The following is a 12,082-nucleotide window of genomic DNA, read 5'->3' as shown; positions in this document are numbered from 1 at the left end:
AACGGTCGTAAAGGGAGGTAGATGTGAGAGGTTTGGAGTTACTGATATACTCTCCTGCTATAAAACATGGGTAGCAAATAGTGTTTTGTGGTGATGTCTTTTCTTCTGCTGGTGTGTATTTGTTTGGACAAGTACTTAGGTAATGGTTGCTGGTATGAAGATTTGATACCAGTTTGGAGTTGTGTTTGCCTTATTCAATGCATGAGAAGTTAAGCAGGTTATAATTCCTAGTTGTATTCTCTATGTTTTGGAAGAGCAGCTATGCGGTTTGTGTTGCAAGGGTCTATTAAGTGTCGAGCCTGTTGTGGAGAATGGGGGCTACTCAACACCGTCAACTCAGCGTGTCTTTTTCTGGTTTGGAGGGTGCTGGTGGTTATGTTGCCTTAGCTTGATGAGTGCTGATTTGGTGTTGCTGGTGGATTTTATGGACTTTGTTAGGTGTAAAGTTTTTTTTGTCTTAGGTGGTTGGCAAGGGTTTTTCTTTTTTATCTAATGGGGTAAATGGGCAAACCTTAAGTATATAGGTTGGCTTTTTTATGTCCAGCAGAATCTTGTAAGCCTGTGTATACGGTCTAGACATTAAGGTCTTTTGTATACGGGTTGAGACACCCCTGAAGTGTCTCTTTTTAAATTTTATTAATTCGTTGCATGGGTCTACCCCAATAATAAGGATATTAATGACCTAAAACTTTAATATTTCTTAAATGTAATGATGAAAATAGTCAAACTCCAATTAAAAATTTTGTTGTGATACTTATTTATCTCTTAAATTATTGATTATCCTTATTTAATAACCCTAAACCTTAATTAAATAACATGTGAGATTGATTATAGAAAAAAAAAACTATGTCTTCCCATCTTTGAATTTCAAAGATATGACTTGTGAAACTAGTAATGAAATTTTTTTATAACCATAACATTTATTTACTTTGGTGATAATTAGTTTTTCTTAGAAATCTTATTCAAAAAAGAATTTTTTCAAATTATATTTTTTACAAGTATATTTAATTGAGAAAGTTTGAATGTAAAGTTTTAATTTGGTTTAGTATGAGTATGATACATTGGTGGAAGAAATATCTTTCAATGAAAACATATAATTGAAGCATCCCATTAGGATTTTTTTTTTCTTGAAAACATATAAATCATGTTTTAAAGAGCATGACATAACATAACATTATAATTTTTTTTCACTGTGAAAGAATCATTAAATAAATAAAAACTAATTTTATATATAAAAAATAATTAATTATTATATTGACTAAGTTAGATACTAATTTATAAATGAAAAAAAATTATTGATATCTAAAGGAGTTTCTATTATTAATAAAAATTTATAAACTAATTTTTAAATTGATATCGCTACCAAAATTTTAGCTACTAACTATTTTAAATTTTATTTTAAATTTTAAACTAGTTAGTAACTAATTTTAGATATTTTATAAACTAGTTTAAAAAATTTATTAATAGTAGAAATTATTTTAAATATCAATAATTTTTTTTTAGTTTTTAAAATAATACTTAATTAATTAATATAATAACTATTTTTTTATTTTTAAAGTTAATTTTTATTTAATAATTTTTTTTAGTATTTTATTATTAATTACTCACAAAAATTGTTAAGGTACAAAGATTGAAACAAAATGCATACAAATGTTGATATACTTAATTTATTTATTTTTTTGATACACATGTTATTTATATTAAAAAAGTAAATTTGTATTCTTTAAACATAATATTTTGTGTAAGATCTAATTTTTAATTTTAAAAATCTTCTTATATTTCATAGTTGGAAAATCTATTATATTACTTTTAATATACAGATTTTGATTGTATATTTTTATTTTCAAATTTACTTTTAAGGTACGTGTGACATGATCTTTTATGTTTCTAAGCTGAGCATTTTAACTGGGTTTCTTAGCTTTGTAAGTTTATTATTTTTTACATATTTAGTTTTAAAGTAATGTCAGTATTTTTTAAAATTATAATAATTGAAAATAGCATATATTACAATATAATTTATGTATCACAAATTTAAATGTAATTTACATATTTAAAAAAAAGTTGTTTATTAAATTTTTAAAATATAATGTATATTTATTATAAATTTTATTCTACGCAATACTTGTTACTTTAAAAGATAAAAATTTAAAAATAGATGATGATAAGAACCATCATATGTATCTATTGAATTCTACAACTTTTTTATGCAAAAACAATGAACAAAAGAGGACACAGTATTTATTTGGTTTATGAACATAGTAATGTTTGTATCTAGAAACGTGGTTTCTGTCTGAAACGTGTACTCTCTAGAAGAGTCTGAACCAAGTGTACCACCATCAACACGCATTTGAATTTGTCAGTTCTATTCCAAAAAACATGTTCATGAAAATGACACATGAATAAGAAAAAAGTACTTAACCATAAAAATTAAAACTATATACTAAAATTTATAGACTAGAAAATTCTACTCATAAACATCCAATTGGAATAATCGAAAATTTGCTGTCAAGGCAATGACTGTGAAACTTCCATCAAATTGCCCAGTGGACTTGGATCATTCTCAGCCACATCATCAATATCATAAGTCTCAATAGATTTTTGTACAATAATGTCCCACAGTTGTGCCCACATGATTTTTTTGTATATCTATATAAACACTTAGTGCGTTGCAATGCATCCATGTATGAACATTCAGCATAGTGTTGAGAACTTTGAGAAAGAACAAACAAAAACTTTCGTTATCTTTCAAACACCCTTTTGAAAACCAAATGTGTCCCCTAACACGAAGTGATCTGCAGCGGATTTTTGAGAAAGTGGACGTGAATGGAGATGGGTTTTTGAGCCTTGAGGAGCTGAACATGCTGCTAGAGAAGACGGGCTTCAAGTACAGCATTGAGGAGCTGGAGTCTCTGGTGGGAAAGAAGAGCCTTGACTTGAGTGAGTTCTTGTTGTTTTATGAATCTATGCTGAAGCAAAACAATGGGGAGGAAGAAGGGACTGATCGGGGTGATGGTGATGATGAGGTTGATGACCTTGTGAAGACCTTCAAAGTGTTTGATTTGGATGGTGATGGGTTCATCACAAGCCAAGAACTTGAGTGTGTGTTGAAGAGGCTTGGCATGTGGGATGAAAGGTGTGGCAAGGATAGCACAACCATGATTTGCTCCTATGACACTAATTTTGATGGCAAGCTTGATTTTCAGGAATTTAAGGACATGATGCTTCTCACAACTTCCTGATTTTGTTTAGTTTTGTACTGAGTTTTACACTTTCACTTCTATGTGATCATTCTGATGCGCATGGTTTTGGTCATTTTTTCTGGCCTTAGATTTTGTGGCTTCTTGTAAATTATCAATCTGTTAACTCTATAACTGATACTGTTTGTACGTAGATTAAAGGTTTTTTAACTATGATGGTTTTTTTTTTTTATCAAAATGGGGTCCGTTTAAAAAAAATTACAAATTTAGGCAAGTCGTGCCAATTCGACACGACTTCATATGCAGAAGTCGTCCCAATTAGGCACGACTTCTGCCATGTCATACTAAAGTCGTGTCAACTTGGCACGACTTCTGCCCTGTCATACTGAAGTCGTGCCAACTTGACACGATTTCTGCCCTGTCATATTGAAGTTGTGCCAACTTGGCACGACTTTTGTCCTGTCATATTTAAGTCGTGCCAACTTGACACGACTTCTGCCACGTCATATTTTTTTTTTTTAATTTTATTGTTTATATATTGGGTAGTAAGTTATGTAATGTTAAAAATTAATTTGATACATAATTTTCTAAGAGTGTTAGTTTTAAGGAACAAAAAATTAGATAATTGTGTATGGATCATGTTTGAATTGAATGACATAGATAAAGAAAATAAATGTTCTAAGAGTGTTATGAATGAATAAATACATAGATAAAGAAAATGAGGAAAATAATAATCAAACTTGAATTGAATTCTATTATTAAGCTTGTCTGTGCGGACAATTATGACGTGGCAGAAGTCGTGCCAAGTTGGCACGACTTCAGTATGACAGGGCAAAAGTTGTGCCAAGTTGGCACGACTTTAGTATGACATGGCAGAAGTCGTCCCTAATTGGGACGAGTTCTGCATATGAAGTCGTAACGAATTGGCACGACTTGTCTAAATTTGTAAATTTTTTTAAACAGACCCCATTTTGGTAAAAACCAAAAAAAGTAACCCCATCATGATAAAAAAAAACCTAGATTAAAACTGTACCGAAACTGCTAGACATTAATATTGTAATATGAAGCTTCATTAGTTCTTTGAGCTTAGTATATAACAAATGAACTTTCATGTAACCATGCTTTACCTTAATCTGCAAAAAGAGTGGTGATAAATATGAACACCTCTTCTTAAGAAAACCTTTATCAGTAGCTGTTACTTTTTTTTCCTTCCTGTTTATATCACCATATTAGTTCTTGTATATACTTATGTTCTTCTCTTTTATCTGTTGTTGATGTCTTTTTAGTTTCAACAAATATTTTCTAATCCAAAATACCTATAAGCTCCCTCATGTATCCTTATTAATGTTTTTCATCATTCAAAATTATTTAAAGTTTAGTTTTAATCTTTCTTGAAAAATGTATTCAATTTTTATTTCTCTAATTTTAAAAATATACTTTTGATTCTAGAGAATATATATATATATATATATATATATATATATAAAACTTTTTATTTATAAAGCGTTGTCTAAGTTTATAGAAGAATATATAATAATTTTTATATTTTAAAATTAGAAGAATTAAAAATAGACAAAAAAAATAGAAGAATTAAAATTGAATTTTGAAAATTTAAGATATAGACCAAAAACAAAACAGAGAACTAGTGCTGAAAGACAAATATTTCATAATAAAATACTGTTTGGATAATAAAATTTAAAAGAAATTGAAATCTATAATTTTATAAATAACTAAATTAATTAAATTTGGATAATTTTAAATTTTATTTGAAAAATAAATTTAAATTTTACATATTTTCAAATTTATATTTCTTGTTTTATACTCAATTTGATTTTGATCGAAACATTGTTGAAAGTTATACCTTTCGATTAATGTCAACTAGGCTATATGAACATTCACTACAAGAAAATCATGAAATAGAAATTAATTTTTAGATATCAAAATAATTAGTTATAATAGTAACTAAATTAGAGACATTTTAGAAACTAAAAAAAAATTGACTTCTAAATTAGTTTCTATTATTGTTAAATAGTTTCTAAATTGGTATCTAATTAGCCACTAATGTTTTTCTACCAAATTTAGAAACTAATACCAATTTACAAACTATTTAACAATAATAGAAACTAATCTAGAAATTTTATTTTTTTTAATTTAGTTATTATTTAATATTTTTTGTTATTGTGAATCACTCTTATTTTATATTCGAGTAAAGGTTTTCTTATGGATGAATGTTTATTGTGCCTTTTCTGTTAATATTTACAATTTTTTTACAATCCAAATATTGACAAAAAAAAAAAAAACTTTTCATCAACAAATTCCTAAAAATAATTTGATCGATGTGAGTTTAATTAACCGTGACAAGTCAATCGACAAAAAACTTTTGCAATATTAATTGAAAAATATAGATAAACTTTTACCAAAACTAAAGTCAATTAAGATTGACTAAAAATATAATCAATATTAATATTTTAATTATTAATTAATATTTAAATAATTTGATATTGAAATATTTCATTTAAATGAAAAAATTAAAATTCGATCAATTTAAATTGTCTTGTCTGAAGAAAACAGTTGAACGATAAATAATTTAAAATAAGATTAATTTAATTTTTTTTTAAATCGTCAAATTTTCTATATAATACCTTGTAAAAGTCATATAGCATGAAAGACACTCAAAGGAAAAATTGAATAGTACATTGACTTAAATCGTTTGTTAGAAGAGTTGGAATTTGATAATTTTGTAAACCTTGGGCGGTGCATGCGTGTTACATATGTATGGAAATAAAATAAGGGAATGAAGAAGTCTACTTTAAATTATTATATACTAATTCAATCAATTAGTTTTGGCGGTTTGGTTTGTATAGTCAAAGTTGTTATCATAACAAATTTTGTTAAAAATATGTTTTTATGGTTAAAAGTTATGAGCACAATATAAATCAATTTTAGAATAAAAATAATTAATTATTATTTTATATTTAAAAATTATTAATATTTAAAATTTTAGTAGTTAATTAAATATTATTTTAAATACTATTAATTAATAATAGAAATTAATTTAAATATCAATAAATTTTTTAGTTTTTAAAATAATATAAATTTAGTGAATATAATTATTAATATTTTAATTTTTAAAATTAATTTATATTTAATAAGTTTCTGGTAGTATATGTAATAAATAAGTGATTGGCATATTTAACCTTGTTAATATACTGAGATATTAATTATACCTTAAACCTTTTCTTTTATATTTAATAGAAAAGAAATAGAATGGAAGTGATGGGATGTTTCTTGACAATAGGAATTTTATGGTCTTAAATTATTGTTTCTTATTTTTATTAATTTAAAATTTTAATTTAAAATTATTAATAACTTACTCATAAACTTCACTTAAAATCAACTCAAAGTTATATAGTTTTAAAAAATATATTTTATTGTAATCTGAGGAAAATATTAAACTTTATTTGTAATAAAAAATTTAATATTCAAATATACTCATGCAATTTTAAATAAATTATGATGTAACAAAATATAATAATAATAATGTTTAGTTGTAATTCATACATCTAAAATGTAAATATTTTTTTAATAGTTTAAGAGCAAAATATATGTTAGATATAATGATATTAGTACATATATTTTATATTGTTCTTATTTATAAATATATAATCTTAAGTCTCAATATATTAGAGGATTAGTTATATGTAATTTTTTTACTTTATTTTCACGTAGTATCTAAAGTTAGGATAAAAAAATTGTGTTCTTGGTGAATTCATTATTCACTAGTGATCTTTTTCTGTCATCGTCACCATTCCACCATTACTGTTGTCGCACTACCGTCATCGTTTGGTCCTGTGACACTTCTGTTTAAATAATCCCACCATGCTACAAAGCTCACAATGATTAGAAGTTCGATGTGCCTTCACCTGTCTTTCCATGTCTTGCCATCATATTTTGCTACAAGTGGTGGCGCGTCTGACCTTGTTTCCAGCGTCGATCAGTGTTGAGATCACTTGTCATTTTTGTTATGGATTTCTCCCTGTCATTTTGATCAAAGTTTTTTTTTTTTTTTTTCTCTCTCTTCTTCACTTATATGTCATTATACTTTATTTGTCCATCTATACTAATTAGATTAATGTACATCCATTTCTTGAAAAATTAGATAAAACTAATTATGATACTTGGGCATCGGACATTAAAGTATGACTTATGAGTCATGATTATGTTGATTATTTTACCTAGGTCACTTATGTTGTTGAAAATGAGATTCTCCGTTGATTGAAAATTGATGTTCAATTATGCATTGTTCTTAATTCTATTGTTCACTTATATTTAAAACAAATATTTTGTGCTTATGAGACATGTTTAGAAGTTTCAGAAGAGGACAAATTATTATACACTAATGATATTCAACGTATTTATGGTGTTTGTCAAAATCTCCTCGATATTGTTACTCTTAAATATCTTGATGGTTAAATGGTTGAATATCTACGTAAAGTTCATTTTTTCTTCATGACTTCAATGAGTTAATTTATCTTGCCTCCACTCCTTCTCAAGAATTCGAGAAAAAAAAGTCAAAATAACATGAGTTTCCTGATGATTATTCATGGGTCCATGATCATATTTTGGGATCCCCAGTTATGCCTAATTTTACTTCCACATGTTCCATCCTTTATGTGTGTGCTATGTAAGCCAACCACTGATATACATGCTTCCATTGATGACTCTTCTACTTTGGTATCTCAACATGATGATTGCAATCGTCCTTGCAAGTCGGACAATCACAAGTGCAAATATTGTCACAAGCTAGGCCTTAAAATTGACAAGTGTTATGTCTTACATGTTCGTCATCCTCAATCTGTTGCAGATGTCCAAGTTACTCGTTTTGTCTGTGATATTACAATTAATAAAATGACCAAAATAATGCGGTTCAGAACGACTAGAAGTAGGCAAGATAGTGACAAGGTACAAGCCAGCCGTGACTTTAACTGTATCAATCCTCTCTTGGGTGAGATTGTCCTGTATAATGCAGTGGGTTGAAGTGAAAGTTAAAGTGCATTTAAGTTGGTGTGTGAGTTTAGAAACATATATTAAGTTTAATTGAAAATGAGGCACATATAACACATCAGACAAATAAAACTTATCAGAAAAAACGTACTAAACCAGAATATGTGGCATAAATAGTTTGGCCATTTGGAAGACTAATTAAGACAGGTTTAATTTTAGTATAAGTAGTAAAAACGTTCAAATTGTGGCAAACATGGTTCGTGGTACCAGAATCAATAATCCAAGATTCTTTTATAGCAGATAGTGAAGAGAGAAACTTACCTGTTGAAGATTGCTCAGTATTAAGGATTTCATTCGCAGAGAAGGTGCCAACTTGATTAATTTGAGTGTGAGGGGAAAGATCCTCAAGGTTTAGTTGACGCAAAATGTTGGTCAGGAATTGGCACTGCTGTGATGTAAGTTGAATCCCCTTTACATCTTGTTCTTTAGAAAAAGGCTCAAAAAAAGTGAGTAATAATCATATTATTGGCTTGGGATGTCCAATTGGTGAATTTGTAGCCAGGAGGGAACCCATGCCTTTTATAACAGGTGTCGACAGTGTGGCCAAGACGATTACTAAAAGTGCAAACTTTTATAGTAGAAGAAAACTTTGAGGTTTTAACATTAAATCCACTTTGCAAAAACAAACAGCCTCAGTATAACCGTATTTACCACAAAAATTGAATGTAATAGTGTGACTACTATTAATACTATGAAGACTAGGGTTTTCATTAGACATTGTCTAAGAGATTTTGAAATACAATCAAGATTTTGAAAGAGAATAGAAAAGATAACTAAGAACAACAAATGGGGAAATAAAGATCAGAGAGAAGCGCAGCAAAACTCTTCATTCGAAGAACTCTGATACCATATTACAATAAATGAAGATGAATATTCCTTGTCTGATGTGGTGCATCAAATGGAGCACACGTAATCGCAATGAAGAAAGGGAGGTTCTGATGAACCCTAATTGCAAATGAAAAAGAGACAATAACTTAAGCATAAAAGAGAGAAAGACAGAGAAAAGAAAATACAAAAAAAATTCTTATTTACTTGTTTATTAGAGAGTAAAATATATGGTGTATATATAAGAAAAAAAAAGACTAAGACCTAACTGAAACAGAAAAAAAAAAAGTTAGACCAAACAAACAAAGTACAATCACTTAAAACAGAAAAACTAAATATGTAAACACTCTTTAGACAATTCTAATAGTCACGTCCTATATTTATTTTTTAAAATTTTACCTTATCATGAAAATAAAACAAACAAAATAGCTTGAAAAGAATTAAATAGTTTAGATAGAGATAATTAAAAGAGTTGTTATTTGCTGTCTAAACTAATTTTATATTGTCTAATCATAATTTATTGCTGAGCTATTACATTAAAAATTTATTAAATTAATTAAAATATAAAATTATTTTTATGTATTTAATATTATTTTTAATTAAGAATAATGATATTTACATATCATTCTTTAGCTTATTATATCATTCTTTACCTTATTATATTACCGCTCTCTTTTAAAATATTTTTATTTTGACCATAATATTTTCTATCCGAATTCCTTGGTATGCAACAATTATTAAAATAAGTACAAATTATAACAATTAATCTTACTTGAAAAGATGAACGGATGAATAAGCTTTGTACGAGATTCATTCACCTTTCTCGACATTGTGGTCGTTGCTGGCCCATTTTTTTCATCATATTTCAAACCTAATTGTTGGAAATGACCTTCAACAGAATCTACGATCAAATAAAGCTCTTTGCTAACAATACTTTTATGCAACACCTACAAAATTACTTAAATCTTAAATATTAAGAATTAAACCTTTTATGCGATTAACTATAATAACTATATGAGATCTAATTTTAAAATAATTATTATAAAAACAAAAAAAATATGTTTCATATTAACATGTAAAAGAAATATTTTGAACACTTACCTTTTGAAGATGGAGTACAAACACTAATATAAAGCGAAAAGGAAAAACTAAGATCATGAGGGAGTATGCAAAAAAGAAAAGATAAAGCAAAAAAGAAAACCCAAAAAGAATATAATCAAAAAGCGTGGTTGGTCATTTATCGTAATGTTATATTAATATGTAAAAAGGAATATTTTGTATTAAGGATTTTCTACACTAATAACTTAAAAATTTATATAAAAGATAAAACATCACGTTTAATCAAAAAATTTAAGAGAATGAATTTGTGAATTTTTAGATATTATTACATGGTTATTTTTATTTAACTAGACTTTTAATATTTTATTATTGGATTTTATAATGATAATGAGAATGTGAATTTAATCTAAATTTTTAAATATTAGAAAATGTAAATAAGAAATTAAGACGTGTCCTTAAGATAATACAGAAGCATTTTTATCATAAAAAAATTATTTACATGTTTTACTAGGTGAAATTTATAGAAGAAGTCATGAACTTTTATTAATAGATAATCATATGAAAAGAAAAGAGATGTGGATGAGGAGATAAGTAACCATCTAGGTGAAAGAAAGAATGATCTTAAGTGCTTTTTTCTCTCGAATTTATTCAGAAAATTTGTAATATCTTGTGATAATGGAAAATATTTTTGATGTAATTTATTGGTTTTTTTATTTTTTATCTCGAGTTCACCATGAAATGGATTTTTTATATTAAATTTTTTGGATTCTAAACCTAAACTTACCCATAAAATCAATGTTTTTCGGACGTGAACTATGTAAACCCTTTTAGTTGTTGCTACGAGTCCATTTCTTTTAAAGATTTTATATTATATTACAAAATAGATTTTAACTTAACTCAATTCCATAAAAATTAATTTATAAAGTAAAATTTACATTTATTTATATACAATAAAATACTCTAATATCTAGTCTACCTATTAAATACTATTCAAATAACATACTTTTTTTTTTTCCTAATAAATTATGAGATATAACAGTAAATTTTATATTAAAAAAATGAAAATTGGAGTATAAAACCCACTTGAAGTCTATCTAGCCACTTAGGTAAAACCTATAAATTAGCAACACTTGGAAAGAGTGCAATGCATGATAACTACGCGCGTCGCCAAATTCAACGGATACAAAAAGCAATGTCGCCACGTATATGTTTATTATTTATATGATTTAATTAAATTAATCAATTAGATTTAGATAATAAAATAAAAATATTTTATTAAAATAAAATGAAGCTCCACCCGGTATGTTATTAATACAAAAAATATCTTGATTTTTTTTATCACTAATTTTAATGAAAAATTACAAACTATCTTTTAGTGAAATCTTCTTATCAACTATTTTTTATATATATAAGATTTAAATTTGATTTTTTTTTCTTATAAAACGGAGTCTTTTCAGTAAGATCTAAATATATATTCTTTTAACACATGTCTATAAAATAACTTGCATTTTCAAATACTTTGTTCCCATTGCTTATTTTCATTAGTTTAAAATATAACGACAAATCATTAATATCTTTTTAATTTGAGTGAAATTGGACTAAATTTCTTTAAATGATAAGAACAGAAATAAGTAAATTTGATTTTTATAAAAAATAATTAAAAGAAGAAATTTCATTGCAAATATAGAGATTAATCATATATAATATTGGTACTAAAACATTGGATATACGTTTTACCCAAGCACCAACATGAAAGTAAAACAAGTTTTGAATTAGTTTTGTATTTGTATGGTTAATGAGACATCAATTCAAAGTCGATTACGAGCTGAACTTGATTTTGTTGTTGTTTTGAATCAATAATTGAATTGCTTTTGCCTTTTATTTTATCTCTAAGAATCACTATTTTCCGGTTTTTTTTTTATTTAAAAACTTTAAAT

At 26.5% G+C, this 12,082-nt stretch overlaps 1 protein-coding gene across 1 annotated transcript; it reads left to right on the top strand.

The window, feature by feature from the left end:
* The first annotated feature begins 2,670 nt into the window (after positions 1 to 2,670).
* On the top strand, positions 2,671 to 3,397 carry LOC137813476 (probable calcium-binding protein CML44). The gene has a single exon (XM_068615756.1). The coding sequence runs from the start codon at positions 2,769 to 2,771 to the stop codon at positions 3,237 to 3,239; it is 471 nt and encodes a 156-aa protein (XP_068471857.1). The 5' UTR covers positions 2,671 to 2,768; the 3' UTR covers positions 3,240 to 3,397.
* Positions 3,398 to 12,082: the final 8,685 nt, after the last annotated feature.

This window comes from Phaseolus vulgaris, chromosome 1 (genome assembly GCF_000499845.2).
Source record: "Phaseolus vulgaris cultivar G19833 chromosome 1, P. vulgaris v2.0, whole genome shotgun sequence".
Taxonomy (NCBI): Eukaryota; Viridiplantae; Streptophyta; class Magnoliopsida; order Fabales; family Fabaceae; genus Phaseolus; species Phaseolus vulgaris.
Note: the sequence above shows the minus strand (reverse complement) of the source record. Positions and strands in the feature narration are given on the sequence as shown.

Excerpts from the sequence above, each read along its gene's own strand:
- LOC137813476 (XM_068615756.1), top strand. The coding sequence starts at position 2,769 with ATGTGTCCCCTAACACGAAGTGATCTGCAGCGGATTTTTGAGAAAGTG.